General features: G+C 38.4%; 3 protein-coding genes and 1 long non-coding RNA gene across 4 annotated transcripts; 2 read left to right on the top strand and 2 right to left on the bottom strand.

Moving 5' to 3' along the window:
• The first annotated feature begins 400 nt into the window (after window positions 1–400).
• Window positions 401–3245, top strand: LOC114515934 (early growth response protein 1-like). Its single transcript, XM_028535254.1, has 2 exons — window positions 401–769; window positions 1308–3245. Exons 1-2 carry the CDS (start codon window positions 553–555, stop codon window positions 2411–2413), a joined length of 1323 nt encoding a protein of 440 aa, XP_028391055.1. The 5' UTR covers window positions 401–552; the 3' UTR covers window positions 2414–3245.
• A 2279-nt stretch (window positions 3246–5524) lies between these two features.
• LOC114516306 lies at window positions 5525–7025 on the bottom strand. The gene is made up of 4 exons (XR_003686286.1): window positions 6830–7025; window positions 6642–6720; window positions 6096–6248; window positions 5525–5776 (listed from the first exon to the last, which is right to left on the bottom strand). It is a non-coding gene; the product is annotated as an uncharacterized LOC114516306 (long non-coding RNA).
• Window positions 7026–14438: 7413 nt separating this feature from the next.
• LOC114516238 (E3 ubiquitin-protein ligase RNF103-like) lies at window positions 14439–16380 on the top strand. The gene has a single exon (XM_028535660.1). It carries the CDS (start codon window positions 14480–14482, stop codon window positions 16358–16360), a length of 1881 nt encoding a protein of 626 aa, XP_028391461.1. The 5' UTR covers window positions 14439–14479; the 3' UTR covers window positions 16361–16380.
• Window positions 16381–16713: 333 nt separating this feature from the next.
• On the bottom strand, window positions 16714–17989 carry LOC114516239 (protein D2-like). The gene is made up of 4 exons (XM_028535661.1): window positions 17698–17989; window positions 17192–17290; window positions 17071–17131; window positions 16714–16924 (listed from the first exon to the last, which is right to left on the bottom strand). Exons 1-4 carry the CDS (start codon window positions 17905–17907, stop codon window positions 16728–16730), a joined length of 567 nt encoding a protein of 188 aa, XP_028391462.1. The 5' UTR covers window positions 17908–17989; the 3' UTR covers window positions 16714–16727.
• Window positions 17990–18068: the final 79 nt, after the last annotated feature.

Here is an 18068-nt window from a genome sequence, read left to right on the forward strand (position 1 = left end):
CAACCAAACAAAGCAACACCCTGTCTCAATATCTCGAAACTGTCACGGCTCATCATGTGTTCTTAATATTGTTTAATAGCTAGCATCCCGTTTGAAGAGTCCCCGCTGATTCCCATCGGCGTTCAAAAAGCACCAAACCGCTTCAAATGCATGCCATGTCGATGTCGTCGGCCTTCGCTTGTGTCTGATCGCAACGTAAAATTCACAAGCGCTATTGATAGATAGCTGCCATCCATAATTACAATTCGGTATGTTAATCCGAAACCAAATGTAGATAATGGTACATTTGCATGTACGTCAATTGACATCTGACGTCACGCGAATGCGCGACGCTGATTGGCCGTCGCGGCCACATGCAATTAAATATGCGTCGTGGGTAAACGATAAAAATTGAGCGCACAGCCGGAACGAAGCAAACCAGACCAAGAAAGCACAAGTGTGAACTTCGGCTAGTCCGAACCATCAAAAAATATTTTTAAAAGTTATTGCTGGACAATAACTTACTGTTGATCAGTCCAAGTTTTAGTCAAAACCTTTTTTGTTTCTACAACGATGACCTACACAAATTGCTACGATTACAGCAACATGTTGACAGCAACAAACACGGACGCGTTGGGAAGTTTAGGCAGCCTCGCGAAGGTTGCCACCGACCAACTGCTAGGATGGACGGATCCGACTGGATTTCTGACATCTCAGCTGAATCATCAGGCGAACCAGGCCTGCCTCGAAGACTTCACTTTCGACTCGTTCGGCGAGCAGACCGTGCCAGGTAGCTTAATATTTTTGTCGTTTGGCTCGTCACTATTAAAGACGTATCACATTAAGGAGTTCGTTTCCTTAATGTGACTCGCCCACATCATGTTATTTTTTGCTTGTGTGCGTGTGTGACTTCTTTCACACATTACAACTGATATAGACTATAGCTTCGTACTAAAGCAACGCCGTTTATGCTTCGTTTATTTTTTCGCACTGTGCTGTTGATGATTTTTCATCATACTGGGCGTAGTTCTCAATCAATTTATATGACGCAACAGCGCTCTTCGATACTTCGTCTCGATATATTTGCTTTTTCACCGCGATCACATACGCTACGTGCGTAAAACTAACTCGATATTTGTATTCGCTTTTATTCGACATGACTAAAAGTACATTTTCTGTTCTGATATGAAAAGTTATTCTTTCGCAAAGGACTATCGCGTTACGGCGGATGTTCGATAAATGGAATGTCTTAGTTTCTGAGATCATATTACCGTCGTTTTAACTGTCGTGTTTAGCTAAACGTGTTTTCTTTTCCTTTTCTTCAACAGGAGATTATGACTTCACACCCGTCCCCGACATTAAACAACAACAAGACATAAAGCCCGATATCAACCAACTTAAGAGTGCGCAACGTTTAGACCAGTTTAAAACGCCATCTCTCATTGACGTGTTTCCATCGACGACCACCCCACCGCCAACATCGCAAACATCACCCTACAATTCCCCACCGCACAGCCTATGGAACCCGGACCGAACCATTTTAACTTCTCTCGTCAGCAACGCGAACCCTATAAGCACCGCTACACCATTGAGCAGTTGTTCAACGCCAGCTTCAATGTCGCAGCCACCAGTATCCTGTAGTCTACAAAACGTTCAACCGCAGCCCGCTGCCATGCTACAGAAGCTGCAACAACAACAGCAGTTCTTTGAAACCTATCAGAAGGTAACCCAAGCCGCCTCGGCCTTCCCTTACACGAAAGCGCCGTCGCTTTCATCCCTCCCGTACCTTCAGGCAACAGCAACTGTTAACATGAAGTGGCCATTGATCAGCGACCCTAACCTTAAACTAGACGCGAGCCTCGACAAGCTGTTGAACACCACAACAAACGATTTCTTGAACAACAACATGCTCAAGGTCCCCAAACCCGTTCCCACCACCAACAACAACAACAACGGCATCCACAGACCCGTCAAGGCTGGCAGCGGCATCTTGAAGGTTAAACGCGGCGACCAGCTCACGAAGCGAGCGAAAACGCCGCCGAGTGAACGACCTTATGGCTGCCCAGTTGAGACCTGTTCTCGAAGGTTCTCTCGTTCCGACGAGCTGACACGCCATATGCGAACCCACACAGGACAGAAACCTTTCCAGTGTCGCATATGTATGAGGAACTTCTCGCGTTCCGACCATCTTACAACGCACATCAGAACCCACACAGGCGAGAAACCCTTCGCGTGTGATACATGCGGCCGACGCTTCGCGCGTTCTGACGAGAGAAGACGCCACATGAAGATCCATCTTCGCGAACAGGCAAAGAAAGAGGAAGAAGCGAAGAAGGCGTTGGCTGCCCAAAGCCATCCTAACCTTGCTACAGTTCCCTCGCCACAATTCCAAGTTCCTTCCCTTTCACCAATGCCAAGACCCCTGTCCGCCTAGACACTGTGAATCCTTAAAACAACTTAGTAATAGCACCACAAAAGCGCTGGCGCTTTTCAATATATACCACAAAGAACCTTATATAACGAACAATTTAGCACGTAGAGAAACACGTTTGTATATTATTTAAATAGTATTTGAGAGATGAACGTTTTAGGCTGGTCCTAAACATTGTATATATTTGTCGTTGAGAAGAAGATCGCGATAATCGATAAAGTGTGCAACAGCGTATAGTTGAGTTGATCCTGTGGAATCGGGATTTAAACGAGACGTTTACAGAAGCGGAGTATATTGGCCGTGCCACGCTCTCGCTTCGTAATTTATAGTATATTTTGATTTCAAAAATGTCGAGGCCGACTTGCCTCTAGTATTTTTTGTTTCCATAAAGAAAAAAAAATAACCAAATTAATTTTTTTACTGATTCTCGAAATAAAATCGCGAACGCATTGAGCAGCTGTGTGTGAGAGCTGACGTGTCATCTTCCCCGAAGGGCGAAGAAGAAGCTTGTCAGTGTGAAATTTTCACCGCAATATTGGTGGTGTTGTATAGAGCGCGTGTGGAAATTTTGCATCGACGGATTTTCGTTGAGTGTAAACATCAAATATCGAGTGATTTTTAAAGCTGGGTCGAAAGCGAATTTCCCACAGCGGTTGAATGTGTAAAAGAACCTGTAGAACGGCGCTTTATTTCGTTTTTGTTTTCTAATAACCAATGTACTCTAACAATGTCTCGCGCCGGTTTGCGAAGCATTAAATATGTATTGTAATATATCCGTGGCTGGCTCCTTGAATATATGTAACTTTGAGTGAAAAAATACAGCATTTTGCCCAAATTTTGTTTCTTTTCTTTGACTCTATACAAGAGCGCGTTTGTTGTTTTTTTTTCGAAGCGGAGTGTTCGCCAATTTTAAAGCGTCTTGTTCTTGCGTGCGTAAGCGCATTCTTGCATAAGGTTTTTGGCACTTAGGAAAATATTTGCATGTACTTATATTGGCGCCTTCCTGACTCTGCGGTCAATTCAATATCCCTTGAGTTCGTCGCTGTCAATTTGAAAAGAAGAGAAATTGTTTTTCCACCGTGCGTTTCATAATAACCTATACACTACATCACCGGATTCCCGCGCGATAAGAAGGCGAAATCTCAATCTTGATGAGCATGAAGATACATATCTGTATGCCTTTTTTGGATGTTATTAAACGGGTAAACAGATGTTTATGTAAATTTGAAAATTTGATATTTGTCCACAAAACAGGAGTTCTCGGGCGATATGTTGCCTTCTGGAAGACCCAGGATTCTTACAAGAAACTATAATTCGCTTTCTCTAGAATTTTCGACTGCGAGAACGGGCAGTGTTGACCGTTGAAGAAAATTTAAAACGAAAATCTCATCTGTTTAAATATTAATGATCCCCCTTAAGCTTGTTGATGGAGTTCTGTCGGCACTATTTTTAATTAAACTGAGAAAATAAAAAACAATTTGTCCAAAGCGAGACAGTGAAGGCTGTGAGGCGCGCATTAATTAATACTTGAGGAACTCGCAATAGATTTTATCATCTTCGGGTATATAGTTTCTCTGGAATTTTTGTATTTTTCCTTCGCAGTTTGATACTGGAAGCCCCCCACCGCTCATTCCTTTTCTTCACTTCAGGTTTAATTGCTAATGCGGCTGTGTTATTTCAGAAATGCAAGATCTGTCGCAGCTTGAATCGAACTCAGCGAACCGCTTGCGCAGTCATTTTCACCACAATCCAATTCCTCGAATACCAAGAATCACTAAGTCAATATTTATACAGAGAGGCAAAGAAACGTGCTGACGTTAATACAAAGATTTCACTTAACACCATACAAACAGGACAGAGGTCGCATGCATGTAGACCAATTTTACAAGTACTTTTCAAAAGAATACAGTACAACAGCCATGCTAATATCAGAGACGGTTTCGTTTCAGAATTCACACACTACAGTACATACGCATTCCCATATATGTACACACAATATACAATCGTGTTTACGCCAAGTAAAACTGGGCGGAAGTTTCCGCAATTTTGTGCATGAGCTTCTGTCAAAACGCCATAGAGTTATTATCGAATTTTTTAAGCGGAGGAATGTCTTCAAACTGAGTGACAATGTGAAGCACCTTTTATCCAAAAAATCTGTGTAAACTTTTGCAATAATATGCCCATCTGATTACTAAGGCACTGTATGCATACACAGTTAATAAAATATTAACGTGAGAAGTACGACACACAGCGTCACAGATTGAACGACATTACAACCGTGTATATATGTGGGATGTTTCTGTAACCTCAATTACACCGTGGTTCATGAATACACAAAGAGGGCACGTATATACTCGAAGCCATTTCTATATTATAAGGGAAAGTTTTTTAAGGTTTATACACATACGAGCATAAACTGAGGGTATGATTTTTTCAGTTCACGACAACTTCATGATCAGTTTTAATTTTTTTCATTTTATACCAGGGGCCGGTTGTATCAAGCCCGTTTAGCTTAAACGGTGGATAAGTGAAATTTAAATAAAACGCTTACATCTCTCTTAAATGAGTCAACTTGAATATTATCGGCACTGAATATGTAGTTGTAAACAGTACTTTGTATTAAGGTTAAAAACATTTAGTTTGCTTGTTGAATAAAACGATAGACTTGCTTTCTATTTTGAACTTAACCACCATTTAATCTGACACGGGTTTGATACAACCCACCCTAGACATGCAGCTTATTCAGCCATTCCCTTTATCTCACCAAGCCTGGCAAAGACGATAGTATAAGACCACTGGAATTTACACGTATAAAGTGGTACACTGTTAATTTGAAGGTGTTAATTTAGCACCAAAAAAGGTGTTGAATGAATATGGCAAAAATAACACCTGTCGAGGTGCTATTTTAACACCATGACCTGGGTGCTAAATTAACTCCAATCCCTGGTGCTAAATTAACGCCCATTCTGGTGTCAGAATAACACCTTTCTGGTGTTTAAATAGCACTACATTTGGTGTTAAAGCAGCACCTTTTTACCTACTGCAATTTAATGTGCAGTTCTAACATCAGTAATCATATCTAAATCAAAATTAATGACACTTATACAAGGAAACAAAAAATCAATATATTTGGTCACAGTTGCATATTTACAATTGCTCCTGTAGGACTATTTACAAAAAACAACCAGACAATTATTTACAATTTTCGACAATCAATGTCAAGTTCTTATAATGCAACATTACAATTTTCAACAAGTAATGTCAAGTTCGTATAAATTTATCCACAAAAACTCACTTCCCAGCATGTTCTTCCATGGCCATTTTTTATTATTTGTATGTCCTCATCTGTATATGGAGTCATCAACCCTAAGATAAATTTATCAATAATCATTAGTTTTATTAGCAAGTCAAATCAGCCCACAAGGTTTCTTAGCATAAAGAGGAGAGATTCTCCTTCAGTTAGACCTAAAGCAACCACAAGCTGTGCTCTGAATGTCTGTTTTGAAAAACAAATTGTTTATCAAATATCAATAGCAGAAAATCTAGTTAGGTTACCAAAACTATAATAGGTACACTAAGCATTGGATAAAGACAGTCTAAATTGCAGATTGTGGGGCAATAAACTACAGGTGACATTGTAATTTTGTCCTTGGGAAAATTATAGTATATTAATTGCATGATTTACCTGATTCTCTGTGCAGCTAATCTTGTTTCTTGTTTCTATCCTGTTCGAAAGAACCAATACATACTTCTTGGCACAATTTTTGGCATTCCTGATTGAAATTTGCCAGCCATACCATGGACCAATTTGTTCTTGCACATTTCACTTCCACTTTACCTGCAACAAAATAATAGAATGTGTTCAGTTGCAAACCTTACTTGCAAAAGAAAATGATTTTACTAAATTATGGAAACATACTTTGTTATTTGACTAAAATATAAATGTGAATTTAAAAAGGACAGGCTAAATGGGACTCTCAGGTAACCTGTAGGAGATTATATCTCTTACAGTAATAATATTATCAAAAGACATACACAGGCATTGATTTTAAACAAATAACTTGCCCTCTAACATCAAATTTATCAAAATAGAGCAAGGATTATCGTTAATATATGAAAATAGAGCACGGACAATCGTTGATATAGGATAAAATATCGCTAAATTATGTCAATGATATAAGAGACAAGCGAAGACGCATAAAATTACGGTAAAGTAAATATGAATAGATACCTATTATTGCAATGATATTTTCTTTGACCACAGCTTCCTGAAGTGATCGCAGTAAAGTAGAATACGTCATTTGGCTTCTCTAGAATAGAAAAATAGCACACATTTGTTTGTTTGGCGATTTGGCCGTTTGACTTTGAGCGAACATGGATACTGTATATGTCTGTATTTGATCAAATTCAAACACTTACCAAGATGTTTCTGAGATAATACCACAACCAATTGCCTTGAAATTTCCTTATTGGAGTCCGTTGTTGTTCAGGATATTTAGAAGTACAAAAATAGTTGAGTAAATACGCTCAAAACGTCTTTAACACAGCAGCATAAACATCTCGATGAATATACGATTCAGATGAGTTTTCAAACGACGCGCTCAAAAAATTTGCATGCAAGCGCCTACACGTGTCATATTTCGTTCCTTATATGGACATACATCGTATGCCTATACGCGATTGCGAAATATTTACTTTGTAGCAATCAAAACATAGCACAAAATAACATAGTTTGATAAAATAAAAAGGACAATGGATCACTATCGATGTATCTCGGGGTTTTTTTTATATAGAAACGTATCTGACGTATTCATAGCAACAAGCCGAATTTCCATGTCGTCTTTTAGATAAATAGTTGTGCGAAAACGCACGGGAATTCTTTGTTCCAAAATCATCTCATTCAAAAATACAAATTTATTTTCCAATAACTTAAAAAAAAAACATGCTCTTTCCCGGCCTATCTGCCATTTGGTGTTATTTTGACACCCCATATTTAACTCCCTATATGGCGTTATTTTAACACTTTCCGTCGGCAAAAGAGGTGTCATTTTGGCACCTAACAATGGTGCTGGTAATATGGTGTCATATTGACACTTTTAGCGTAATCCCAGATTTGGTGGTGTTAAATTAGCACCGAAGTTGGTGCCAAAATAGCACTTTCTATTTAACACCACCGCATGGTGTTGATTTGGCACCTACGGTGGTGCTATTTTAACACTTCAAAATTAACAGTGTAGACATGGGTAAATCACTGCCAATTTTAAAGGTATGCATAAATGGTGCATCAGCGCAAACAGTAATTTCTTTATTCTTTCATGGAGATGAGTATATTAGGATATCGAAATATCGTGTTGTGTAACGGTATATTTAATTAAGTTAACGCCTTCTCAACCGTTCCCAAAACACTTAACACACTCACTGTTCGTCCCACTCAACGTGGGTTGGAAGTACAAAAACAAAATGTTATACAACTGTGATCTAGACATACCGATATACAAGGGTGACTTTTGTATCAAGACTGAAGAATATTTTTAGATTTTCTCGAATTACGGTGCGTTTGTTTGCACAGCAGAAACCGTTAGACCAAGCTATTGGTGCTGTATTTAAACACACTAAGCTTACTGAAGACGATTTACTGTCAAAAACAGCATTTACTGAATACACGTGTGTCTTTATACTGAATGTACTATGTCCATATTAATCCACTGCTTTTCTGAGGCTGAACGAAGTATTCTGATCTCACTGATTTCGAAATAGGATAACGGTATGACCGTTTTGGCCGGTGGTGATAGGAAAGGCCTTTTGTTCACTACAGATTTAGAAAATGTGGTCTCGAGAGCAAAACTGAGGGTCTCGAAAGCAACTTATACACACAGTACCGTTGCTGCTGGACAATCCCTCTCTTGCCTCTCGAGTTTACCATTCATATATTACTTCAGTTCCGATAATCATATAGACTGGGTGTGAGGGATGCGAAGATGAAAGAGTTGCCGAACTAAACAGGGCCGGTAGAAAACAAGGACCTGAGGAGAGAAGAAGTGCTTCTTGTAAAAAAGTTGAAACCTCTTTATACACGCATAATACCAACTGCGGAGCTGCACGCGATAAGCAATCATAACATTCAAACGTTGTTTTGCCATACAGGGATAAAGGGTAGTTTAAGCGAAGGTAAAGGCCAAAGTCTGTGGGTAGTTTTTTTGGAAGTAATTTGTCAGTGTGAGTATCCACAAATTTTCTTGGCTTGTTTGCATATATTTGGCTATCTATCTACAACGTGGCGCTAAGCTGTTTTCATGCGAAACTGATAATTGGAAGTAATGGAGCGGAGTTAGCCCACTCAGTTCCAAAAACCTGTTGAGACAGTCAATAATGAAGCCGGCTTAACTATGAATCAATTTGCCATTAGGAAATAACACTTTATTATATTATATTTAGATCTATGTTATGACACATTCATAGTGGAACAGTTGTGCTTGATTGGCTTTGTTTTTGAGCTCAACTACTGAAATAGTCTGTAGCTATATATGTGATATGTGCGGAGTTGTTGCATGCTGTTGCTTCAGAGCTCTCTTCTGATTACAGGACAGATACAGACTTGTCACTAAAGCTTATAGATCGGAATCAGAATACTTTAATCGAAGTCGATAGTTTTAAGCTATACTAAGTTCAAACCACCACCGATCTTTCATGCTGGCTGGAATGCGCAAAGACGACGAGTGGTTTATTTCCATGCAATGGTGCCAAAAAATATGAAACTCTGAGGACGCGATCGAGCATGTACAGGCAGCACACTTGGAAATGTTCCGGCTTTCGGTTATGTTTGTCAGTCAGTTCCATCAGGTTTTATCACATGAGACTGAAAAACAGAACTGAAATTTGATTCAAAATAGCGAAGGAGCAGCGTGTCAGCGACTTCGAAAATCCTGTAATCAAATGCAGTACAGCAAATGCCGAAAATAGTAGGAGGGGGACGCATCGGCGTTTTGACCAAAGCCCCGAAAGTCGATGAATTTTTATTCGAGGACTATTTTAGGCAGTTAATGTATCACATTCGATGAAAATAGAACTTTTCGACTTAGCCTAGTTCCGTTCGCTGTTACATGCCAACCACCTTGCGCATTTTTCTATTTCAAGGCAAAAAAATCCATTCATGAGCTATTCTTGGTGAAGTGTGGCCCAGAGTCTAGTCTTTGAGTCTATAGTCCAGGTTTTAAGATGCGCTTTTCATGTTTGAAATGCACTGAATTCTTCTAGATGCTTCCATTTCTGGGCTACCTATATCGAGTGCTGAAGATGTTTTTAGGAGATTATATTTGCGGGGAGTTTAGTGGTTTGTCAACTTGACAACCAGGTTTCAGGTTTTGTGATAACAGTCTGGGATCTCTTATCAGCAATAGTAAATCTTAGCTAGCTTAGAGTAAAAGCGGATGTATAGAAGAGTTGAGTGAGGAATTAACCTCTATTTTCTACCACTGTTTATTGCTCAGAGAACATATTTCATATAAAAATACGGACGTGATAGTTTCCTGGAATTTTAGAACAGATCACAGGAGATTAGAAGTGGTTGCCTTAAGAACACAGTGCAACAGGACAGCTCACAATGTCCTAATATCTATGGCCACTCATTTCACGGATATTACTTTTTACCAGATCATTTTTGATATCAGAATAATCTTGCTCATAAAATATTTCAATCAAAGCAACAAAACCTTTCCTTTTTTGTATTTGACTGTTTACAGCTGAACCACTTGGCACTGTCATCATAAAGATTTAAATCCATAAGGAAATAGAAGTGAGAATAGTAAGATCAATTTAAGCCAAAAAGCTGGAAAGAATGCAATATTTTTGCTTTCCTGATTTTAAGTTATATTAGGAACAGTAGAGGTAATTCTTCCTTCTTTTAGACCACAAGATCTTATTAATAGTAATGCCATGACCTCTTACAAAACCTATTATCTGTTTGGAATTCCTCTGTCTGGAGTTCTGCTTGAACCCTGATCAAAATCATCATGGGATGTAAGGCAGAGCACACACATTTGTTTCTAAGTTAAACTGAAAATGTCCAACTTTGAATTCAAACTTTCTCTATACCTAACTGAATGCTGATCCTTGGATATTCTACTAGGCTCATTGTTTGCACTTCAAGTAGTTATTTTACCACTAATATGTCATCATTTTAATGCATTGTTGTTGACTACGGCTAGGATTTGACCCAGCATTAGACACTTTTGATAGGTTATAAAATATTCTAATCAATTGTGAGTGATTACTTACACTAAATTAAGCACAAAATGCCATTGATTCAGTGCTATTTATTCTAATCAATTGTGAGGTATTACCTATACCAAATTAAGTACAAACTACCACTGATTGTGTCATTGTGCTATTATTTATAGTACTGTAACAAACAACAATCACATATCTAACGCTCCATTAAAGCCGTATATCTGCATTAATTGCGCAATTTTCTTTTTGCAAGTAATATGGTAAATACAAACATTAAATGCTCTGTGTTTTTTTTAAGACAACGCTTTATCATCAAACCAAATTTATTCACTTACACATTGCAATAAGATCTAAAAGGGGTGTTAATACTCCATTATATATCGCCGATTCAATCATGCTAAGAAATTCGAAACCATTGTATTTGAGTTTTAAATTCTATAAAAGACGACTCCCCCTGTCGACGATCTCATCTTTTCGGGATTTTCATCCCATCCGGAAAATAAGCTTAACCGTTCCCTTTCCAGGTCCTCGACAGGGGGGTTTTGCTCAAATGTTATATTAATTTGATTTGTTTACTTTACAATAAAATGTCTAAAAAGAAAATGAAAAAAATACCCTACCTTATGTGTGTAGGTTTCGAATCTATCTTTCACTTTTCTCTCTGATAAATTCTTCGTTGAATTTACATAACTATTCTGGATAAACTATTTGGTTCCAGACGAAGTTTGAATTATAAATCAAACATTTTTAAAATTTTTCCGGGCAAGGTAGCCATTTTGAAAATTTTCCCGCCGAAAATTCGCCCTCGTTCCCAGGACGTTTGTGTTTCTCTCTTCTGTTTTTTTTTCTCAAACAATTTCCGCTTCATGTTGTTACAGAAAACCAGTGTGTCAAAGTGTTTTCGCATTTTAGGCTATGGTTAAACTAACGGTGCATGCACTAAGAATGGAATGAACCCATTTCCAATGTTTTCCATTGTTCTGACTTCTGAACCATAGATAACATCATAAAAAAGTAAAAAAACATACACACGCACTTCTTTCTTAAACTACGCAATCAGCTAACCAAAAGCGGAAAATGGACGCAAATTTAATTATAATGTTTTGCGCAAAGCCTTCTTTCAACCAGTTTAAAAAAGTTCCATAAGCTCATTTATAATGGCGGTTTATAATTAATGCCACAAAGTTATCTCATTGTTTGACGCAAACAAAGCATCCTCACCATGCAATTGAATAAAGCATTGCAAGCTTATTTCAGAGCTTTGCTCTCAGCAGTTTCTCTTGTTCCAGCCTGGCAGTTTACCAGTCACTTGTAAACAACCAAAAATACCCGAGAGGTTTAGAGAGCGATCCCAAACCGGTATAAAACAAACGGTACCTGGTTATTTCGTGAATAAACGAGGCACTTAAAGATTAGGCATTGCAGTATTTTCTAGTAAAACATATGTTCATTCAATACAAAACATGAACGTGAAGCTGATAAGATTAAATCAGGGCCGTAAACTGGTTTACTGAGATACATAAAATGTTAAAATTAATTAGGTAACTACTTAATAAGTTATCTATGTTTGTACAGAACATGAAATGAAGATAAAATAGGATTATTAGGTTAACAGCATGCATAGTTACTTACAATGATATAGAACTTGTGAACATGTAAATAAGATAATGGACAGCACATTACCTGGAATCTTACAAAAACACGAAGTTCAAAATTGAAATCCGAGAAAGAATTTTATTGAAAATCCATGAAAATAAAAAACATTTTGTAAGGTAAGTGGGGGAATTTTTTTTTCTATACCTTATCTCTATACCAGCAGCATTGATAGCCTAAATTAAAGGGAACAAGAGGCCTTTCATTGATCAAAAGAATTACCAATCTTATTTCAATTCGTTCATAAATTAGCTTAAAACTGAAAATGTTAGACAGACTAAGATCTACAGCTGCATGAAAGAGCATGTTTCATGTTGCATAACAGCATAACCAGGCTTCCTAATGTTTTCAAAAAATTCTTGTAATGTGTCATTAAGTGAAGTGACTTTCCATGAAAACTACCCCCCGCTTTGGCGTCGTTATGGCGCCCTCAATCTAGTCACATGGAATGCTGATTTGATAGCAGCGGCAGCCCTCGAACTGTTTTTCATTTTAATTAAAATTCCTGTAATGTTTACGCCGTTCGAGTGTTACGGGAAGTTACGCTGTGAACAAATATAATTATTAAACCATCCATCATATCATACAATCGGCTACTCCGCATTCCAAGCGCCCATTCTTGGAAATTGCTTTTAATGGGACGAGGATTAACGATAAGGTGACTAGCTAGAGGAGCAATATGTCGTTCGTTGATCTAAACTATTTGAACAGACCATCAGGGAAGGCTTTTCTTGGGGAAACTATATATGTGGGGCGGTCTGTACCTAGCTGGTATATACAGTACAGACCCTAAAGTCTTCAATGAGCATAAAAATGATGATGCATGATTTTTTTGTGCCAATAAATATCATCTCCTGCTACTAAGAATGTCGTGAGCATTGGCGAACAGGTTTAATGGTGACTTTTTCAGCAATTAATAAACAGGACCCGGGAATACCTACAGACGAATGACGTATGTATGATGAACTCACACCAAGTTAAATCCTCAACTTTGTTTTTCATGAGTTTGTCTGATTGATGAGAACCAGACCAGAGCAATTGGCCAGAGCTGAGCGACAGCCGCAAACGTTTACGTCATCGACCGCACGAGGACTAGTGTTGTTCAAGTGATTGTTCAAGTGTTTACTGGACGTCAACACGTGTAGGGTGTGATGGACGATTAGACGGACAGAACCTGCCATTAAATATTTTGCAAATAACATCTGTTCAATGTTGAGGGAAAACGGACAGGCCAGAAAGCCAAAACGCAAGAGTTGGGGATATTTCGCGACGGAGAATGAAACAAAACAATATCCAAGGGGTATCGAAGGTCTCGTGACCAAGTAAATTTGATACTGTGAAGAAATCGCACAAAGTTTAGTTGCCACGTTTTGACATTGTGTGTGTCACGTCTAAAATGTAACCCCTATACCACGTAAACATTGCTACTTGCTAGGAATTCTAATTTGTCGCTGCGTTTTAACCAAACGTGATCTCTCCTATGGAGTAACGGAATTATATATAATAATATATCATGCCATGGTTTAATTCCAAAATGCATTTTTTTAATCGTAAAGACCATATCGCTGCCATGTGTGCTGTTTGAAGACATAATTGATTAGAAACGTAAAAATCGTTAAAGTGCTCTCAACCCTTCTGTATCATTTACTGCTCTATTCAGCCTCACACCCCAAACTTACCCTAAACTTCTCGCAGGGTCGACGCAGAACATGATTCAGATTTGTGTCGGCGCTAAATCGGATTTGTAAGTTATAAGATGTAAGTTATCTATTTTAGATGTATGAGGTTGTAAGATTGAAAGTTAAAGCAAATACGCTTTACCTAATGACCGCAAAATCATGTTGATTTACAGAAGTCTACAAGATGCGTTTCAAAACTTGTGGAACAATAAATACTGTTTACTTCGGTTCTGAAAATGGTCCTTAAGTTTATTACGGTCTTAATTAAATGCCTAATGAAACGATCTGTTGTGTTGTTTAAAGTATTTTCAAGCGCAAATATGTATTTATTCCTTTGATGAACACGGTGCATGGCAAAGCATACAGTATATATGCAGGTCACCGCGCTGGCGCCCTTTAAACCCTTGCCCAATCACAGGCAGGAAATTTCGACCAATGAAAAGCTGACCCGCCATTTCATCAGCCAGTGACCGCCATATTGTTCTCGCGATGTAAACAATAACATTAAAACATGATCGGCAAGGCAATTCTTGTTTTAGTTTATTTTCTTTTGGTGTTTTTGCTTGCAAAATGTCTCGATCTTTCTTCCAGCTGGCTCGAGCTCGGCTGTGTCGCATCTCCGTTGTTTAATCCCTTCGCATTGAGCGTCAGAAAGTTGAAGACTTTGCTTGACGAACGTGGCATTAGCTATGTCGGGATTGTGGACAAGAGCGAATTGGCTCAACTCGTGAAAGAATCGGGAAGTTTTAACTCGGAAGACAACTGCACGGAACTTGCAGACAGCAGAGAAAGCGAGAACGATGCAGAGACAACGTATTTCCGAAGCTCTTCGCATTTGTTCGAAAAAATCGAGGACACAAAAGCAAGCGGGTGGTTGGTTCAAATCATTCCTCAACATAGAATGTCTCTTTTGTCGTTAAAACAGTGGATAAAACTGTCCAGGAAAGTGAGGCTTTTGGGAATCAAAACAGGAGTGTTTGACTGTAGTTTGAACCCTCGTTTATGCGCTAAAAACGGTTGGGATACGAAATGCTTGCTGCTGTCATCGCCAGTTGGCCAGCATGCCAAAGGAAATGTTAACATAAATATTTACAATTCTAAGCCTTCAGTCGAGCGAGCATTTTCATGGTTAAATGCTGCTTTGGCCACGCGTGTTAAGCGCTTAAAATCATACAGAGAATACTCAAAATATTTGGAGAAAGATACGGGGAGTTATAAAACGACAAAAATCGTCCTATTTGGTCGACTTGAAGAGCCACCGGCTCTTATGTCATCCCTATCTATAAAGTTTACAGGGAGAGTACATTTTGCCTATTTTAAAATCACAAAACAAAATGTCGATGAAATTCGTGAAAAAGTTGGTACAGATAAGTTTTCTAGGCTCTTAGTTGTGACACCGGAAAGGACATTTTTCTACGGGACCAGAAAAGGGGAACATATTGGATATAAAGCGATGGAGATGTTTTTGACAACTTTGCACCCTGAAGTGAATGACATATTCCTGTTGGCCATAATTCTTGTCAATCAAGTTTGTGTTCTGGAATTGTTTCTGACACCTGGTGGAATATTGAGAAAATCCATAAAGTTCTTTCTTTTTGCTGCTTTTGCAAACACAGCCCTGATGGTTGCATGGTTGCCCTTGGTTTGGATGTTTCGGTTGAACTCTACACAGCCTTTACTTAATTTTGGCCTAAAAGTGTGCCGGTTTATAACAGACAGTGAGCTGCTGTCTTTGATCAGATATCATGTCCTAAGATATTATAAAACTCCTCTGTTGTTTGCATTGAGTTTTTGCGTGTATGGGTTTTGTGCAAATCGGCTGAGAAAAAGGTTCAAGTTCCTTCGAAACGATGAGGAGGACACACCTGATTGGTTCTACCAGGATTTGGTCTATTTTCAAAGGTTCTTCCACTCCTTTAGATCCACCAGAAGCATGTATGCCAACACAAGGACAAGCGAGGATAGCTTATTTACAAGAACATATGAAGATATTGTTATACAACACCTGGCGCAGCCTGCCCTGTGGCTTCAACCACTTGTGCCGACTGATTTCGTGAAAGACCTGCCAGTCTGGAAGAATTGCAACTGTCCATCACCAACAAGTAAAAAATCCAATAGAGCAAAACTATTCTGCGATCCAAATTTATGCCAATGGAAATATCGGCCAACAAAAATATTGATGACAAGGGAATGCGCTATTTGCCTTGACGGTTATTTAAAAGACTGCATTATGGTATCTGTACCTTGTCGACATGTATTCCATCAAAATTGCTTAGAAAAATGGTTCAAATCTGGAAACCAGTATAAAACTCTTAACTGTCCTGTTTGCCGGTGGCCTGCATATAAAACAAAGGCAGAAACCCTTGATGCACCTGACACTCTCTTAGATTGATTGGTGCCTGGTATTTTCTCTGTGTGACAATTGATATTAATACAATATTATGTTATAATTCATTAGTGAGGATTACTGCAACTACAGTATTGTATCTTCTAAATAATATTATATTCCATATAACAATTACTCAATAAATATATTACTATATATCTTATAGGTTGCCTCCGTGTACGTTGCTTGAGGCAAAATGATTAGTCTACACATTACTTTATGTGGTTTGCACAGAGTAAAACCACTTCCATTATTATCTTTTTTTTACCAAGGGCTGGGAATAACAAACTTGAGATTATAACTGTTTATGATTACTATAGGAGCATGTAAATATGTTTCAAGATTTGTTACCATATGGTTTTGTTGTTAAAGGTTACTCTGTGATAGTTTGAAACATATTGCTTGCATCAGGGACTGTATTTAAATTATGTGCATTGGTAAATGCATCAATGTCAAAACCACAGCGTTCTGTTATCTTTTTTTTATTGTTCAGAGGTCGGGCATGGCCAAATGCAGCTAAAATGTATCGATGATACCCACGTCCCTTGGGGGGTGTTGGGGGGTTGTAGGCTACAAAATGAAATAACATTGTTACCATATGTTTGCTGCTAAAAAATCCTAGGGTAATAGGAAGACAGCACAAGCTGCAAAATGAATAGCAAACACATAGATTATGCCGTAACTACCAAAAGAATTTCCCAAAAACTGTTTTGTACCTGTGATAACATTCAACCCTGTTATTCCATTAGGAGATATACCATTCTTAAGATCACTTCCCTAAAAAAACACTACCTTAGTGTCCTGATTGTCCAGCTTTAATTCAAAAATCTCTCCTACCTTGACATCGGATAACATCAAGTGAAGCCAGGATCTGCATTTTGGATCTGTGGCCGAGGGGGCATCAGGATCGATCATGATTACTTCATAGAACTTTTGCTGGATAATATAAAAAATTAATATGAGTTTTACCACACAGATTAGCTTTTAGAGAGTTGAGGTTTCCAGCAATATTCGGCTGGAATCTCAAAAACTGATTGCAGTGTACAAGAACTGTACTTTGAAAGTCTCAGTTACATGCATACGTACGTTGCATTAACTATGCACAAATGTGTGCAACTTTATAAGAGTCGATATATAAACGATGACTATTTAGATATTAATCATTTTTAATCAAAGCACTGTGAGCGAAGGTACCTGTCGAGTACTATGTGAGACAGTTTAATAAGAAACAAAGAATATTTGTATATATATACGTTGCAAATACTTGCAAAGGACATTTTAGCGACTCTTGCAGCAACTTTATTCAGAATATCCTCGAGGATCCCTCACAATAAACCCTTTACCTGATCTGCATGAGAAAAAGTGATTCTTGGTACAGAAATGACCAAATCCCGCTTGTATTTTGTATTGCATTTAACAGCCAATGGTCCATACACCACCTCAAGAAAGTCGTTCCTACTGGACGGACACGCGTTGAAATCGTAGCTTTGCGTTTCGCAAATGCTGAAAATACACAGGAAGAGAACAACCACATCTCCACGAGGCGAATTCATTGCTGAGATGAAGCAATAACAAATGGAATAAACCGTAATTCACAACATGACCCCTTCGTCTTCGGCCATTTTGAATAGTAGACCTTCATGTCACGCTCTGACAATTTCTAAGAAGTGATTGATTGATGACGTATACACAAGAGTACCACGTGATAACCCTA

The sequence above is a fragment of the Dendronephthya gigantea genome, unplaced genomic scaffold, assembly GCF_004324835.1.
Source record: "Dendronephthya gigantea isolate DGI-Jeju-01 unplaced genomic scaffold, DenGig_1.0 000005F, whole genome shotgun sequence".
In the NCBI taxonomy this organism is placed as follows: domain Eukaryota; kingdom Metazoa; phylum Cnidaria; class Anthozoa; order Malacalcyonacea; family Nephtheidae; genus Dendronephthya; species Dendronephthya gigantea.

Coding starts and splice junctions, on each gene's coding strand:
- LOC114516238 (XM_028535660.1), top strand. CDS start 14,480: ATGATCGGCAAGGCAATTCTTGTTTTAGTTTATTTTCTTTTGGTGTTT.
- LOC114516239 (XM_028535661.1), bottom strand. CDS start 17,907: ATGAATTCGCCTCGTGGAGATGTGGTTGTTCTCTTCCTGTGTATTTTC. Junction 17,291..17,697: donor CTTTTTCTCATGCAGATCAG/GTAAAGGGTTTA, acceptor TATATTATCCAG/CAAAAGTTCTATGAAGTAAT. Junction 17,132..17,191: donor TGATGTTATCCGATGTCAAG/GTAGGAGAGATT, acceptor GTGTTTTTTTAG/GGAAGTGATCTTAAGAATGG.
- LOC114515934 (XM_028535254.1), top strand. CDS start 553: ATGACCTACACAAATTGCTACGATTACAGCAACATGTTGACAGCAACA. Junction 770..1,307: donor CGGCGAGCAGACCGTGCCAG/GTAGCTTAATAT, acceptor TTTCTTCAACAG/GAGATTATGACTTCACACCC.